This window comes from Sparus aurata, chromosome 7, assembly GCF_900880675.1.
Source record: "Sparus aurata chromosome 7, fSpaAur1.1, whole genome shotgun sequence".
In the NCBI taxonomy this organism is placed as follows: domain Eukaryota; kingdom Metazoa; phylum Chordata; class Actinopteri; order Spariformes; family Sparidae; genus Sparus; species Sparus aurata.
The window spans coordinates 25203739-25221710 of NC_044193.1; the positions used below are offsets into that span (position 1 = coordinate 25203739).

At 40.1% G+C, this 17972-nt stretch overlaps 1 protein-coding gene across 6 annotated transcripts in view; it reads left to right on the top strand.

Moving 5' to 3' along the window:
• The first annotated feature begins 1383 nt into the window (after positions 1-1383).
• cfap74 (cilia and flagella associated protein 74) overlaps positions 1384-17972 on the top strand; it is a 56901-nt gene continuing 40312 nt past the window's right edge. For 4 of the 6 annotated variants that reach the window (XM_030422371.1, XM_030422372.1, XM_030422373.1 and 1 more), the window contains exons 1-14: positions 1384-1525; positions 1956-2055; positions 2196-2277; positions 2604-2774; positions 3682-3780; positions 3873-3977; positions 5074-5247; positions 5576-5686; positions 6796-6898; positions 8766-8923; positions 9084-9297; positions 9402-9557; positions 11504-11668; positions 11852-11970. In XM_030422371.1, coding sequence (XP_030278231.1) covers positions 1962-2055; positions 2196-2277; positions 2604-2774; positions 3682-3780; positions 3873-3977; positions 5074-5247; positions 5576-5686; positions 6796-6898; positions 8766-8923; positions 9084-9297; positions 9402-9557; positions 11504-11668; positions 11852-11970 — 1751 coding nt within the window. In that variant the 5' untranslated portion in view covers positions 1384-1525; positions 1956-1961. The remainder of the gene's footprint in view (positions 1526-1955; positions 2056-2195; positions 2278-2603; positions 2775-3681; positions 3781-3872; positions 3978-5073; positions 5248-5575; positions 5687-6795; positions 6899-8765; positions 8924-9083; positions 9298-9401; positions 9558-11503; positions 11669-11851; positions 11971-17972) is intronic. The other 2 variants (XM_030422375.1, XM_030422377.1) reach the window with 1 other exon arrangement.

Genomic DNA, 17972 nt, shown 5'->3' on the forward strand with positions numbered 1-17972 from the left:
TTATATGTTCAGTTTCTCTCTAGTCCCAAGAGACTTGTTTTGATTTAAAATACCTGTTTTGGCCATTACAAGCACGGCTTGAAATTTGCCCTAAAAATATCTGGTGGTGTGACCCTTACAAATGTTGAAACGCTGAGTCAAACTGTGGCCTCTGGCTTGGCAGCCTCCCTCCATGAAGTTCCAACTGATGCTGATGTGTTAACCTTTACAATAGCTTGATAAATGGTTTATAACATGTTTCATTGTTAGTTAAAAGTGAAACTGTTAACTAAAGATGAATTATGTATTAAGTCAAAGTCTTTTGTGACATCATTGTATGTATTCTCTAAAAGGGACAGTTTGGTGGTGAGCGCCCATAAACTATTCCTAAAGGGAGTCTGGTACAGCTGACTGCCCCAAGTTGACATAACGTGAGGAAACGAGCTACGAACTACTCCGACCCAATACTTCACTCCAGACTGTTTTGTCTGGAAAAATCCTCTGGATATGTACTTAAGTACACTACTCAAGTAAATTTACTCCGTTACTGTCCACCACTGCCTCTTTCTCCATCTCTCTCTGCTCACTCTGTTTTCCTCCTGTTGATCCACTCTTTGTCAGCTGGAGTCTTTGTTTCCCCTCGCAGTTATTTTGCTCTGCCTTCATCTCTCAGACAAAACCTGCCCCACATCCTACATTACACGCTCATACAGTGCTATTTATTTATTAATTCTCCCCGTGGCAATACAACATATTCCTGTATCGCAAGATTTCAATATGTTCTACTGTAGGACGCACACTCCACATCTGAATTCTTCTTCTGCGGTACCATGAATCGAATGAAAGCTTTATGATGTCATATGAAAGATAATCTTCCCAGTAAAAAGCCCTCTGTGCCGGTGCAATACTGATCAAGTATAAATTAATGTACCCTCCCAGTGTAAATCAGATAGGGACATACAGTATCTTGCATGCTTGAGAAAAGATTTTGCATAACTCACAGATTTATCTTTCTCTCTGAACAGGCTGAGATGTTTTCTGCTGAGTGCAGCTTGACTGAGATCAGTCCAAAGAAATAAAACAGTGTAAGTTTGGGGAAATTAGACTGACAACAGTGAGAGAGTCACAGAGGACCCCTGATTCTGTGCGTTTCAAGTGTCTGCGTCATTAATTCAACACCAGAAACTGATTTTAAATGACTTCCCTGCTTTAGCACTAAATCCAAGCACTCTGCCTGCCACTCACTTGTTAAAACTGCTTGGGTGATGAGGTTTGGCACACCTTGTTGATCATAACCACAAGAGGAACGACGCCATTATGGATCCACTTCATCACCAGTAGTGAGTGATTTCGGACGCAGCCTGCACGTGCTTTCAGTTGCAAGTTCAGATGACAAGCGTCTCGCGGGCCGCCGGGGCCCCTCCCCCTGCGTGCCGTCTCCTTGGAAACACTAACAAACATGGCGGAGTAACGTTAACTTCTGCAGTGAGGAGAAGTATCTTTGAGAAGATATCGTGTCAGGAGAGGCAACGCTTAGCTAAGCGAGGTAACGGCTCGGTAATGGTTGCTAAATGTATTCATGTATAAACTTCAAACATGTCACAGCCTGCATTCAGCGTTTAATGTGCATTAGTTGCGAAGCTTTGTAGTTTCCCAAGCTAACCCATTTTAACGACACGCCAAATTGCATTCAGTTATCTGCTTATTGCATATTGCCTTACACGTTGGCAGTGTCACAGAAAAAAATACGGCTTAAGGTTTTCTGAAATTCCCTGACAGCCACTCTTCGAATCGGAGTACAACGAATTCACCAGACAACATTTTAGAATTAAATTTCGACTCGTGAGACCAAAGCAATTGTGACAAGTGCTGACGTTCACATTTTGTCAATGTGTGTGGCTTTAAACGATTCAGCAAAAAAAACTGCATACAGCCTATAGGTTTGTTTGATAATGTGCGCCTGTGTTATTAATTAGGTAAAAATGGATGTCGAAGACGGGGAACGTCCATTTGATGTGGCGTCAGACAGCTGTGGACAGCTGCGTGTCCACCTCAGCACTGATGAGGACAGTGAGGGTGAGTGACAAGCAGACGGTAGCTACTGCTACTTCCTCTCTTTAATTCATAATCACACAAATATATAACATCTGTTTTACCTTGGTTGTTTGAAAAGACTGGGATATCCTCAGTTAATGGTTGTATCGTATATATTTCAGGAGATGGTCCAGGCCTGGAGACCTTTAACGATGATGAGCCAGCCCTTCCCCCTGATTTGGCGTGGTTAGAGGATTTGTATGAGTGGGTGTTTCTTGGTTTTCTGTGAATCACATAATATTAGTAAAATAAAATACAAATGCCCATGTATTAATCCCTAATCCTGTTATCTCCCACTTACTATTTGGAACCACAAAGTCAGTGTGACTTAATGCGATACTCAGTAAGATAATTTAATAGAAAATAACAAAGCTAAATTTAATTACTCATGCTTTCTACACCGTTAAGCCTCAGTATAAACACCTCCAGGAATTATAGTGGAATAATTCTCTATACATACATAGTGAATAGTTTAAATGTTGCATTAAACATGTAAGCTTTCTAAAAATGTAATTTTGCTTTGCCCAAAGAGAGGACGACGATGATGGTGATGGTGATGGTGATCGTAACCCTTCAGTTGCCGCCGACAATGGTGGGAAAAGGAGTTATGCCGCGACAGCGCGGATGTTCAAGCTGAGACGAAACCTGGACCAGCTGGACTGCTTTCACCGACAGAAGGAGCATGACGTGCTGAAAGCCAGGTCTGGATCTGGCAACCAACAGACCTCTAGAGCCACAGTAGCTCCTTAACCTGGACAGCGATCCTTTTGCCTTTCTAGACTCGTTTGAAACCTGTACACGTAAAGTAAAATTATTTGGTTCATTTTATTAGTAGGAATACAGAAACACAAGTGTCTTTTTGTCATAGGTCGTTGCATTGGCAAGGAAAAACTCTTACCACTATCATTTCCGTTATAGTGTTATTCCACTTTCTAAGGTCTTCCCCCGCTTGGCCTCTTCACACTTGGCCAATCATCTCTGTACCAATTGATTCAGCAATTTGCAGTAAAATTATTTCAGCTGTAGAAAGAACATTTCCCATAATGTCCTCTATCTCACTTTCCTTCCTCCTTTTTTATTTGTCTGCATTGCGAGCCATTAAGCACCCGATGAACTGTGATGCAGCCCCCTGGCGAAAAAAACGTCTTCCATTTCCCTTTAGCATAAAACATCAAAGGTCAGGATGGGGTGGCACTGCACTCCAATCAAACATGAGTTTAATGGAACCCAAGCACACCTGGCTTTTAACCAACCTGCAGCTTTTACTGTAGCATGTGCCATGATTTTCTCTTTATGACAGTCTTTTCCCTCAGTCAGAGATTGCAGTGTGACCATTTTACTGCAGAAAGAACATTGGGCGATTAAAACTGTTGAAATGTGTGTGTCCACTCTCAGCTTTTCAATATTTTCAATAGATTACCTTGTTAGCTGACATGATAAACTTGCCTTTGTTGTTGTAAGTCCAATAAAATCTATTAGCCTGATGCTCTGAAGAGGTTGCTCCTTAAAAAACCTGAAAATGTTCCTGCTTATTAGTTTTGATCTGGGATGTCTTCTCTATGTCAACACTTGAACGTGTCTCTGTTATCTAATATTTATATTTTCCAGAGAAGAGCTTAAACTCTGCCGTCAGAACATTGAGTGTTTGGTGAAGCAGAGGGATGACTTGGAGAACGAGATCAAGCGACAAAAAGCAGCAGAAAACAGGTGAGCTCAAAAAAGTAACAAACACTGACTGGTATATGAGACATTTCCTTTTTGTCCATCCCCTGTGAATCTGTGTTTATCCTCCTCTGCAGTGTGGCAGTGTTTCGTTTGCGATCCCAGCATAAGCATCTGTGTCAAAGGCTGCAGAGTGAGGAGGAGCTGGAGGGCCACATCAACACTGATCTGAAGCAACAAGAGTGAGTCAGAGTGGAAAACGGTTTGACACTCAACACAGTCATGTTCTGACAGCCATTAGTACTGTGGGGAAAAACGAAGCCCCCTCATTTATTTTAATGAGAATACTGTATTGACACTGGCGCCACAAACACAGATGCAGGAAAAAAGACTAATTTGCAGAAACTTTTGCTGCAAGAAACGTGACATCATCCAGAAACAAAGTATTTGCCAACTAGCTGCATCCTGCTTAATAGAAGTACAAGTCGCTGTGCAGTGTTCAGGCACCTGATAAACTTTAAAACCCATGGATCTATTTCTCAAACTTGTTGTACTTCAGCATCTCAACAACTCGCCCACATTAGTGCAGCCCCTCTTGTTTTTTCTCGCTTTTCTCTTTTTAGTTATGCATCGCGGTAATATATGCTGTAAACAGTCGTCTTTGCTGGAAGGCTTTTGCTGCCAAGCAAGCAATTATGGCATGCTAATATCCCAGGAGTTTGATACGCAAGAGGAACTTTGCTTTTGTAAATGTTGGACTTAGGTTACAAAATCTTTCCAGTGTGGTCGAGGGCAGTTTGCTTGTTTTGTTAAACCTAAAAGGAATCCCAACTCATTCTGCTGTAAGGGATTAAATGTTTTCAAAGGAAAATGTTGTCTTTTTAATGGTCTATTTAAATGTGCACTATTTAGTTTTGGGGGAAAAAATCTTCATCCGAAGAGAAACATTCCTTTATGCCTGAACAAGCTAAATAAACAAACCGTCTTTGATTTTGTGACTGAACAACTGACTAAACAAACTGACCTTCAAGGACAGCACAGTTTCATACTGTTTTACTTTGTTAATATTTGGTGGACCCTGCCACCTTTCTAGCTTCAAACAGTGTTCTGTGGACTTTTGTATTATTACCTTAGTAATATTGTAAATATTAATATTCTGACATTTCTGAATTCTGAATTTTTCTCCAACGCTGAATATTGCCTGTTTAGAGCAGAATCTTAATTGTGCTTCAAAGCCCCATTTTACCTCTGCTACAGTAGATAATAAACACCATCAGCCAGCACCTTTATCTCTAATTTCCATCCAAATGCTTCTCATTCTACATCTTTGCTCCTCAGACTGGAGTTGAGTGAGGTGGCGGTGGAGCTTGGCAGGTTCTCTTCGCTCCAGCAGGAGGTGCAGGAGGAGGAGCGGGTCTTCCGGGTCCTGAAGGCGCAGAAGGCAGCGACAAGGATTCAGCAGGAGAGGAAAGCCGGCCAGAACCTGCAGCTCAAGATGCAGCGTCTCAGGGAGTAGGGAAAACAAGCATCTTTTTCCATTCATGCTGCCTTGTTCTTCTATGTGTGGTACTCCTCTGTGATGCACACAAATATGAGAATTATTGATCTCGGTGTAAGTAGAAAATGTAACATCATATTTAGGAGAAATACCACTTATAGGCACATAGTAAAAGACAGTGAACTATTCATTTTCAATGCAACATAACTCCCCTGTGAGTATTTTTTGTCAAAAAATTGTTGTATTTTTTATTGTTGTATGAACAACAGGCCAGTTGTATGAACCTTAAATAGCCATGCAAAGACTGATATATTGTATTTATAAGTGATTTTGTTCTGATAGTAAACAGGCAGCCATGCTGATGAAAGAAGTGAATGAACGTCAGAAGAACATTGAAGTGGGCCAGGTGAGCCGCAAGATGGCTGCCAAGCACTTAAAAGAGACCATTAAAAGGTAATCAGATGTTTAGCCAATTAAGACAGGAATACGGCTTCCACTACAAGCTCATCTGAGCAGAAAAAAGTGATTCGTTATTTTTCATGATATTAGTCAAATAATGCAAACTATGAAAAACGGTGTCTTGTACAGTAACTTCAGGTTTTGTTCTTGTCTATATGAGTCAAGGGTGACAGTGGGCTTGTGTGACTTTGAGAGGTCTCCCCGTAAACATGTCTTTGTTGCCAAGTGTCTCGTAAATACAAGAGACATTAAAGGTGCCATATACAACATTCAACGACATCAAGCGTTTTCAACATTTGCAAAACAAATTCATAATATCGGTATCATGCCTACCCATATGTGTAACATTGTGTTCACATCCAGTTGTGTGACTGGGGAAGTGAGACTTCATTCTCTGGTCAAGAAGCCACTATTCCACTATATCTTAATAAAACAAATAGTTGTTTGCTTGCTGTAGAACCTTTTAAGAACCGAAAACCAACAATGAAATTATCCTACTAATAAGTTTTCCCTGAGACGGTAAAGCCTAATGTACTGTATATTATTCCTCTGTGCCATTGAGCACCATTTTACCTTCGATTGACTTAAATTTTTAAGTATTTTTAAGTATTCAAAGTTATTGTCTTGTAAAAGCCAAAACTATAAGCCAATCAGAGGATTACATACATCTAGTCTTTCCTAGACCTGCAAAGGTTGTTGATTTCTTTCTATTTTCATTTTTCAATTAGAATTTTTTGTTTAATCACTCTCATTGTGGTTTGTTTCTGCTACTGTCTGATTTCTTTATCTGCTCGCCATTCCTGGCGAGTTTTGTTTCTCCAAAATCGTGTTTATGTAAAAATCTGTGTTGTTATAGTACAATTTGCATCTAAATCATTAATTGAATGACAGGTAGAAGTTCTTATAAATGAAACAGGACTTATGGTGTGACAGCTCAGAGACTTGTGGTTAGAGAGAATAAAGCAACGCTCTGAGTTATAATTACCTTCAATGTTGCTCAGCTCCTGTAAATTTCAAGCCCAAGTAGTAATTGCAGATTTTCTTTCCTCTCTCTGCTGTGTGTGAGTGTTCACCTGCTTTGTGATTGTCCTCGTTTAATTCAGGATGCACCAGCAAGAGGCTGAGAGGGAGCAGCAGAACAGAGAGTTACTGGAAAAGAGGATACAGGCTGTCAAGTCCCTCAAATCAAACATAGCAGCCACCCAAGTAAGCAACGGCACCCTCCCATGCTGATCCTGTAGCATTATGGTAGTTGTTTTAGCAGCGATGAGATACATAGGCTGTAGTGCTATGTATTATTAACACTTTTTAAAGCTGCATGGTGCAACATAAGATCGCTCCTAAGTGCATAAGTGAACAACATTTTAAGTACAAACCACATTTAAAGATACATTATATGCTTATAAAGCTTTAAAGACATGCCTCATTTGATTTGTGCTAAAATGACAATGTAAGTACATTGTGAGTATATAGACAAAACACGCACTTGTGTAGCTGTATAGTTAAACGTATGTTTGACTGACACTGTATATTATTTTCAGATTTTAACCTTTTAATGGTGGCCGACCCGTCCTACAATCCCAAAGCGTCGGTATTTGATGAGTTGGGAATGACACTTAAAATTAACAGTTCTTCCAAATAAGTAACTTATTTAACTTAAATAATTAACCCGTGTTAGAATGTTGTTTAGAATTATAAAAATAGCAGTAGTATTTCCACCAACCTCCTCCATAATCACAATATAACTGTATCTTAACTGAAGATTTGATTTAAGTAACATTGTCCATGGCTTGACAACTTTAAAGGTCCAGTGTATAAGATTTAGGGGCATCTATTGGCAGAAATTATTATGTATCTGTGTATAATCTGACCTGAAACTAAGAATCCATGTGTTTTCTTTACCTTAGAATGAACCTGTTCAACTTCAACTTCAGTTTATTTAAAGTGCATATCACCTGGAGAGTCTCTCACTTTGCAAGTCTGAAAAAATATCAGAGAGAGGGAAAAAAAATTGAAAAAATTACATTATTACATGTACAACTACACACACAAATACACAGGGGATGGTGTTGATAAGACTACAAGGGTGGGGTGAGTCAGGTGAGATCATGATGAGCAGATAATAGATGTGTTTTCTGTCTGAATTTGAAAATATCGACCACATAAATAGTTAGTCAGTAAAGCAATTGGCATCAAGGAAAGGTAAAGGATGTGATGGAATGTATGGAGAAATATGGCTGGAAATATATGAGGGAGTGAGTGTATTTAAAGCACTATAGATGCTGAAGATTGATTTTGAAACCAGCTCTTGTGCGAGCTGGTAGCCAATGTAGAGATATAAGTGTCTGTATTATATCTACAGAGGGAGAACGAGAACCAGCAAACCAAACACTGGGTCTAAAGAGGGGCTTTTGTAGTTTTAGTGACTAACATTGGGGAGGTTGAGACGAAGGGCGTTCAAATTACTAATTTGTACGCAGTTTTCTCTCCCCCATGGCACCAGCTGGCCCCTGTTGTTTTTACAGTAGGAATGCCAGTGTCTTTAATGGGAGATGTGCCATATGCATAAGAAAGTTGGAAGTAATAGCTTGACTTGATAAAATTGCAGTGATGTCTGTGTTTATGTGAACTGTACATTGCACATTACATTACTGTAAAAATTACAATTGTTGCATTCAAACCAGACTGTAACATTTGGTCAGCTGGATTAGGAAGCCAAAGCAAATCATCATACATAGAAAGCCATTAGGACATGAAAGTACTTATACCATCCACTCTGATTTTCTCCTGGCGAGGAGAGATGTTAAGCAGAAACCACATTTTCATTTTATTGTCATTACTACACCCCCTCGGATCCCTTAATATGGTGAATTCAGCTCCGCGCCGTGGAGGCTATTGCAGGAGGCACTTATGCGCTCATCATCGTGATCTTGCAATGCTATCATCATATCACTCAGTGCTGTTTTTCGATTGCTGTTCGATTCAACAACCAACAGGTACATCAAATGATTGAAATGATCAGCTCTTGATTATTCCCTCATTAATCTGGTGTGATTTTCCTTCTTTTTTTTAGGAGAGCTTACGGGTCCAACAAAGAAAAGCTAAAGCAAACGCCCAGAAGAAAGAGCAGCAACAGAGACAACTGAGAGAATCCCTGCAGGCCCAGGGCATCAACAGTTTCAAGCATATGTACCAACAGAAACAACTAGAGGAGATAGAACGAAAACAAGAGTATGTCCTCTCCTCTCCTTTCCTCTCCTCTCCGCTCCCACATGCGTGTCCTCTACTCCCACTCCATGCAGCAGTGTGTGGGTGTTTTCTCTCGCTGTGTGCTGAGGAATACATGACCGCGTTTCAGTATAATGCAATGTTGTTGATTTGCCCTTCTCAGGGAATTTGCAGAGAGGCAGAAGTCAAAGAGAGTGGCGATTGCTGCAAAAATACTTGAGGAGGAACAGCTGGTAAATAGGAGAAAGAGACACCAGGCAGTGCTGCCTAAACCCTCAACCACTGACAGCTTCCCGTCTCTGGGGAGGGCAAGAGAGAAGCTCCTGCACTACCTGGATCCCAGCCCCCAATCAGCCACTGAGGAGAGAGCCACAATAGTGAGCGGTTCATTACATCTGAGACGACATTTGAGAAATAACCTTGTAAAGAAAACAAGTGCACTTTAATACTTACGATCCGATCTGCATGTGCATTTATCCAGCAGTTAAGAGAAGTCAGTGACAGCAGCAGCTCATCATCAGCTTCCTCTGATGCTGAGGACCTGGAGGAGACCATGTACAAGGAAGTGGGCCACCAGAGTCTTACTGAAAGCCTGGCTGAGCCTGAGTTCTCTGGGCTTTGGGACCAGAACAGCAAGGTGCAGCAAAAGAACAACCACTGCCAACTAAAAGCAAATCCCTGCAAGCTGCTAAAATTAAAACACTCATAAATCATGTCCCATTCACAGCAGGCACATCATTTTTCCGTGGATGTGCTTATTGCATAATTTTCACCAGATGAATTCCCCACCTGCAAACTGAGGCGCGTTAATTAAATAATTACACTGAAAAACAGTATTTAAGTGATTAGAAAAAGTTGCATACCAGATATGGTGTAAACAACAAAGCTGATTCAACAGATTTCTTGTTTACTAATTTAATCGGGCTGGTTGAAAATTGGGGTTGAGGTCGCATGGCTCCCAGTTGCTATTTAAAGTTGTCAGTAAGTTCCAGCTCACACAACAGTGAGCAATGGGAAGCCAGCGAGGCATTCCATTCGTGTTCCTGCACCATAGTTGGTCAGGGCACCTTCATTAGTGGGGATAGGATCAGGAGTGGGAACATCCACATCTTTCATGTGAAGCTCATTACTAGCAAGCAAAAAAAGACAACATGTGTTACAGAAGTATGTCTAAAAGTAAGATTTAAAACTGGCGCAAGTCTGAGCCAGATCGAGCCCACCAGAATAATAGAATAGAAATTAGCTGTGACACAGATTTCAGGCCACTTCTGATCTTATTTGGTTCCCATGTGGCCATTCTATGGTGTGCTTGTGGATCAGGTCTGGCAAACAGGACCAGACCACCCCAGTGCTATCATTCCAGGCGGTATGTGGGCTGGATGAAGGTATTTAGGTGAGAACCAAAAGTATCTGTCTTCAGAACATGTGATCCATAGAAAATAATATGATCACTTGTTGGAGGTTTGACTTCACTTATTGCCTGCAGGTCTGTATCTAGCAAGCCAACCCAGGCTGCTGCTACATTAACAATTCCTGCAAAATGAGCCCTGGCTGAACCACATTAATCCATCCATTAAAACTCTTCATCACTGTTTCAGCTCAAACTGCTAATATCAGTGATGAAGATGAAAAAAGATAATAATCACCATAAGCACCATGGTCCAATCAATACAGATCAAAAGGTCCAATTAGAGTCAGGTGAAAGGGTCACAGGGATTTTGCAAATTACTCACAGTAGAAGGGTTATGTGTGAACGTGTTGGTAATCCTAATACATAAGCATACAATACACTGAGTGCATGTAGGTATTTTGTACTTTCTAATGCAGTCTGAGTATAAACATTTGAAAAAGCCAAAGCCAATATTGTTATCTTCATATCTCTCAACATATCTATACATCAAACTCCATCATATTGCCATCGGGTTGCACCACAGTGGAAGCACCAATTCTCACTTTCCTTAAATATGAATCTGAAATGTTTCCAGCTCACTGTCATGGAGGTGCGTTGGCTCTCGGCCTCATCCAGCCCCCCCGACACACATGAAATGTGGGGCGACAGGCATCACTTCTCATTGTGCTGGTGCCTTTGAGGCCTCAGAGCGAACGTGGGGCTGCAGCTCAAAGCTCTGAGCAAGTACCTATTCGAGTGGAAGTGATCTCTCCTCATAACATACAGATCAGACTCAGGCCCCCATCAAAGGCTACTTCTCGACACGGTAATGGCCACTGCATTACATGAGCACAGCAATGCAATAGAGCTAATCAGATGATTAATGAGGGGGAGAAGGATGATAGAAAATGCTTCACAATACAGAAAAATAGAGCAGGGATAAAATGGCATCACCACAAAAGGTGAAGCAGGGCCACGTGGTGATACATTTAACACTTTTTCAAGTTTTAAACTCATGTAGTTCCACACCATCTGACTACGTCACATTCATTCTGAAGCAGCTTGTTGTCGAACCTCAATGTTTTTTTTGTTTTCCTGTTACTCGTGTACAGTTATCAAGTAATAATAGCTGTTATCAACTGAGGATAAGATACCATTTATAATGACTTCACCAGCTGTTTCTTTCCATGCAGTTACAGAAGCTTCAGGATGAAAAAGCTATGTCAGTGCAGACAGAAGTAAAGCAGGAACAACCTGCAATTTCCAGTGGAAACCTAAACGTGATTGTTAAAAAAGTTCATGGAAAAGAGTTGAGAGGGCCGCCATTCCTCAGTAAACCAGAGATCATCATCTTCAAGGTACCAAACTACTGGTTTTATAGAAACAAGAATTTATGTCTTTGAGACAATGGATGAATGCCAATGAACTGCATTTTTCCTTTTTCAAAACTACCTGAGTCTATTCAATAGTTGATTTTTGATTATTCAACTTTTGATGACATAATTTGAATACAGCATATTACAAGAAATTGTCTGTTTTAGGATTTCGAAGTGGGAAAAATGTATAAGAAGAAAATCGTCCTGACTAACATCAGCTATGTCACTAACCACTGCAAGCTTCTTGGAGTCTCCACCCACCTGAAGGATTTCATCTCTGTCAAGTAAGATTTCTACATTCTCAGAGTGCATTGACAGATGACATAAGTGGCCATGGTGTCGTTCATGTGGGACAAATATCAAGCCAGAAATCAAGATGAGCATAAGAAACAGCACTCAATCATGCCAACATAAACATGGTCCACACACAGCATAGGCATAACACCAGGGCTAGCATTCGTTCCTGCGTAGTACCTAAAGTGAATAATGCAGGTAAATATTCTTTCTTTTATACTGGGATCATGGCATGGAATGGCTTACCTACTGCTACTCAACTCGTATCATCTAGCGGAATTTTTAAAAGACAGGTTAAGCAGATTTTATGGAATACGATATTTTAGATAGTTTTTAACTCTGTTTTGCTTTTCTTATGTCTTTGTGGTCTGTGTTGTGTCTGCCTCTTGTTTAGTTGTTTTATGTGTAACACCAAGGACCATGCTGGAAATAAGCTTTACACTTTTGCATGTCATCCTTTTGGATTATCGTTTTATGTGTTTTTGATCCAGAAATAAAACAATCAATCAAAACTCTACACTCACAGCCAACAACACAGATATAAGAACTGTTAACACAACATATCATGGTACTGATATGCAACGTCGCTTCACATTTTAAATCCACATATCAGTAATCTTAATAATAAATATAGTTTGTGTAATATTGAGTGTGAAAAAAAAGATACGGGCAGTTAATATTATAATATATTATATATAATCATATATTTTATATTTAATATATAAAAACAAAGTGTATCATATACTCTATCCCCAGCGATGAGGTTGATCTGTTATTGCATGCCTCTTCCATGTCAAAACTGGTGCCTACATTACCCACAATCCCACTCCACTGCTGACACTTGGGTTAGAGGTCTTACATACATTTACTTTAAAGTACATGTGATGTTGTTCATATATATAGCATCCTCACAATATTGTTTTTAGTTTTAAAGTGAAGGGAAAAAGACAATACTAAACACCAACAAAAACTAATTCTTCTGTTAATAATACTAACCATAAAAATGGTTATGAAGTAGATTAAAAAAATAATTAAGACAATAAAGTAAGTTAGTATGGTGATGTACATATGACATCCATAGACATAGAGTTTCTAAATACACACATATTCATACAGTGTACCAACAAGTCAAGCCCATCATGCATGGATTCGTAAATCACAAAGTAATTAATGTTTGATTACTTGACGAAACGAATGAAAAATCGGGAAAATAACTTATTTTCAATATATTTAATTGGGAAGGAGTTTTGTTAGTGTCTGCTCCAGCGGGCACATTAATCAACAGAATAAAAATGGATTCAAGAAAAACTGTTAAATCCCTCCTCCCTCTTAATGACAGACGGGCAGAAACAACACTCCTTAACTAAACAGATAGGGTGTCAGAAACACCTCCACTCAGGCCACAATATCTCTCCTCCCATTTATCGCCTGCCTGCAACTGAAAATAAGTCTGCCAAACCCCGTGGATGCCATGCACCAAAGTATACAGTCTGCCCATCAGGCCCATAGCTAAAGAAGTGGGCCAATATTTAGATAAAATCCAAAACCATTCAATATTGATGTTTAATTGAACTATTCAAATGTAAACTATACCATGATTTTAAATTAAGCCAGCAAATTGAGGTGGCTGATAATCTTTTTAATTAATTAAACTTGTTGTCTTCAGCCCTAGATGATGCTGACTCAAGTGACACCACTCGAGGCAACCGATCGGATTTTGCACAGTTCCCTTAAAGACCCTGGATGATTTTGGGGACTGTGAATTATTCTGTTTTTACCTTAAAAAAATCGATCTTAAGTGCATGATGAAAATCAAATAGTGTTATCTACTTCTCCCTCCAAATTCAGTTAAGGTTGAAAGGAGGTATGCTGTTACCCCTGCCTCGAGTCCTGTGCTTTCCTAACACCATCAACAAATGCCAATCGTTTAATATGTTTAGTTTAGTCTGAGTTTAATCTACCATCCTTAAAAAATGCACCATTCCAAATTGCCATACTGAGTATAAATGTGAATTCCGAGAGATTTGAAAGAATCCAGAAACTCTAGGTTGGCTCTATGTATCACAGTGGGACAGATCATTGTCTGTGGGGGAAACACTGTAGCATAGCACAAAGCTGCCCACCAGAACCTCAACTAAATCCCATCTGATTCAAATATTCATCGTACAGTTGGTGTTAAGTGGCAAAGCTTCATGTATTTATCCACTGGTTAAAGTATTGTTGTTTTTAATATCTAAAATGTTGGTCCAAAGCCAGAATTCTGTTATTGTGATAACACCAGGGCTAGATTTATTTACACAACAAATACTAAGCTACTGTGAAATCACTATATGTTGAACAGCTTCTGTTAACACGTGGAAACGTCTGCTCGTGTATCAGCACTTCGGAATTTAACACAACCACTTCTTGTCATTTGAAAAGACGATGGAGTGGACGTGAAAGCAAAGCCTGTCCTCCCACATATGGATCACCACGCTCACAGCTCCTCTTATGAGACTCAGCTCAGTGAGTCAGTCTACGTCTCTGCTATCTCCTCCCTCTCAGCCTGCCAGCAGCCCACAGGCCGAGCAGGGATGCATTGTTCTCCAGGTCACTCGCTGTGTATCACTTTCCCATCAGCTCCCCCATCACTTGGATGTGGATTCTTCGTCTCTCTTCTTTCCGCTTGACTGAGTGAGGGGTCTCCCGGGCGACTGCAGGGTCAGCCGGAAACCACTGATGCTGGTCTTGAGCCTTCGTGCTAGACCACTTGTCTGAACATATCACCCTCTAGTCCTCGGGTCTTAACTCACATGTAGCAAACATGCACCCTCTTACCAAACGGATGGATGCACACATACTGTGTTGTGGACATTATACCCACCCAACTTCCTGACTGAACACAATAGCACACTCAATCTATCTTCAGATTGGTCATGATGATACATATTTTGAAAGTTACTAACAGGTGCTGTCTGCCATTTGTGCTATATAAATTGATACAAAAGGTTTTATTTCGTCATGACAAAAAGCTTATTTGGTCCTTTACTGCACCTGTTTGTCACTCTACTTATTATTCAATGAGAGAATTAGGTATTTACGGTGCAACCATGTATCTCAGACAAGATAATGCCAAAAAAACATGTTTTAACTCAAGTTAAATTCACAAGCTATAAAGTGGATCTTTTCTCAATCCTAGATAATCAGGGTATAAACCTGGATATAAGGTCACATGTTGGTAGTGAAAGAATGGTGAAAATTTCAATTTACCAGATGATCTTCATACTGCCCTATAAGAAGGGAAAACACTATGTCAGGCAGCAGCAAAGCAGTAAAAATACAAATTACTTAGATAAAGAAAGTTGTGTTTTTTCCATTAGAGTCAATACAAACCATGTGAAATCAAAGATGATGCAAAATTTCTTTCACACTCATGACTCAAGTGCTGCTCATCAGCTGTGGTGCCACCATAGCCGGAAGATATATACTGAAGACTACAGTCTTATTGAGTGTTATTATTTTAGACTGGGCAAATGACCCATTAACACCCACTAACATCTGGCTTTGGTCTTCAGTGGGAAGGATACAATTTGTAATCATTCGGAGGTCAAATGACTCTGCAGTAGACATGGGTGTTTATCAGCTCCAGCTCTGACTGGGGGTCATTTAATTATGACATCCCAAGTAGATGCACTTATTTTCAGCCCTTCTCTAGTGCAACGCTATGACGCTGAAGTTCAGGATGTTCGAAGAGGGCACGCAGGCACCTCGCTGATCTATTGATGGGGTGACACGCTAGAAAAGGTGTAAACTTGTCTTCTGGCAGTGGGAAAGGCCTTTTTTAGCAGGTTCACACACATTTAAAAAATTGCATAAACAAGCAAATTTGGGTGTAAAATTGGAAAACAGCATCCAGTCATCTGTGGCAGTACTGAGTGCTCTGAGGCTGAGGAGTGGTGAAGTTGGTGAGTGACAAAAAGCAACCATTTAAAATAACTTAAACTTTTTTTTTAATCCCAATAATCAGTGTTTTTTGTTACTTTATTGCCCTAACTGCCTTTTCTGTTGCTCCACCAAACTGCTATTGACCAAAATAAGTTGCAGTGATCCAGGACCATGATATGTTGCAGCCCTGGATCAGGGATAATGGTGGCTAATGAGAGAAAACTTAAGATAGATACAGCTGTATTACTGACATTACCAAGTCAGTTTGCTGACTTTGTGACTCTACTCTATACATACTGCCACTGTTGCACATTTCAGCCCCGCACAGGTGAGCATTTCAATGGTTTAAGGATAGAAGTAAAAACAAGAAATAAACAGATTGCACCTCACCAGGAGACATGTTTGTTGTTTCCTGCTCGCTGTCCCATCCCACTCATTTTTCAGAGAGGTCAACTTGTGATGAGGTCTCCGAAGCAAAAGAGACTCTTGGGAAATGAAAAGAAAATTCAGTGTGCTGTTTTCCCAGTGCTGTAAAGTGGCCACTGTTTAGCGTATATTACGTAATCCCTGTAAATGTAGTTGTCTTCCACTAATCAAAATGGCAGCTGATGTTGTCCTATTCGCCTGATTTCTGCCAATTGATTGTGTCCATCACACAGTCTAGGTCCATTGTTCAAGTTTGTTGTGTTTACTGTATGGACTTCCCACTGATTATTCACACAATGTTGGAACTAGTCGTGACCATTGTTTGGATGACTCATCAAGCTAAAAATTTACAACAAAAGAGAAATTTCTTGTGTTGAACAGCCCTTTCTTCAAAAATCACTGGTTTAAAAATGGACCCATTGTTGCATCAGCACTATATTGACCTATGTTGGGTACATCTTCCAGCAAGAAGAACTGTAACCAGAACATATCCAACAGTGGTAACTGTAACCACCACCATATCTGCAACAGAATAATTTGGACCAAATGATATAGGAATAATGTAGCATTGTAGTCTGGTAACATCATATTTAAAAATTGATTCTGCCTTTTTCTGCCTCTGTACCTGTCTACTACACAGTCGATGTTTAGTGTAAAAATTGAGGTTATTCATACACTTAAACCTACAATATTAAGATCAGTCGTGACAACTACTCAGCAGACATTAGCACAGCAGGAGAGAGGGTAACGTGAACCAGGAACACATTGGGCTGTTTCAAACCAACCCATGGTTCCCTGTACGCCCCCTGAATTTCTAAAAATGTCTTACAATTCCCCTACACCCCCTCTTGCCCAGTGTAAACGCATTGTGTATTTGTGCCAGAATGGGCTCTACTCGATCTTTTTCACTACTGGGACAAAAACCACAACAGCCTGGGCTTGCCAGACTTGGTGATAAGCCATTGTATTGAAGCTGTGCGTTTGCAATTAGTGTCACCTCCCGGAATGTATTGTAAACGACTGGCTGAGAGGAAGACACCCCTCTGTGGTCTGTTATGAGATAAAGCCTAACCATAGTAGAAATAGTGGTACTCTAACATAATCTGAAGGTGTGATCACACTTCCGATTTGTTTAATTTGGTCCAAATTGTGTTAGGTTGAGATACTGTACATTCTTTCATTTTGGATACAAGTCTGTAAAAGGTAATTACGACAAAACTGTTCAAGGAGCATACACATTCAAAAAGAACCTTCAAGTCCAACTGAGAAGAATCATTAGAACCAATCCAAAATTCAGTCAACCAAAACAAAAAATAGATCCAAATATAGAGAGCACACCAACACTGGCAGCAGCGTAATGTGCTACCAATTAATGAGCCAGTCAAAAAGATTTGCATCACTTATCAGTTTTCCTGCGCTTCATAGCTCACATTCTGCATCTTACTTACAAACCACTCTCTTCTCTTGTGATGATTTTGATGCAGTAACACCCAATCAGAGAAAATAGCAACTCCACTTAGATACACTTGGATGGTAAACATACCGACACACAAAACAGATAAATATCAGCCTAATGGTAGCACCTTGGGAAAAGTGCAGGGGTCAGTTTGTTTCATCCTCTGGGGACTTTGAATGTCTGCCC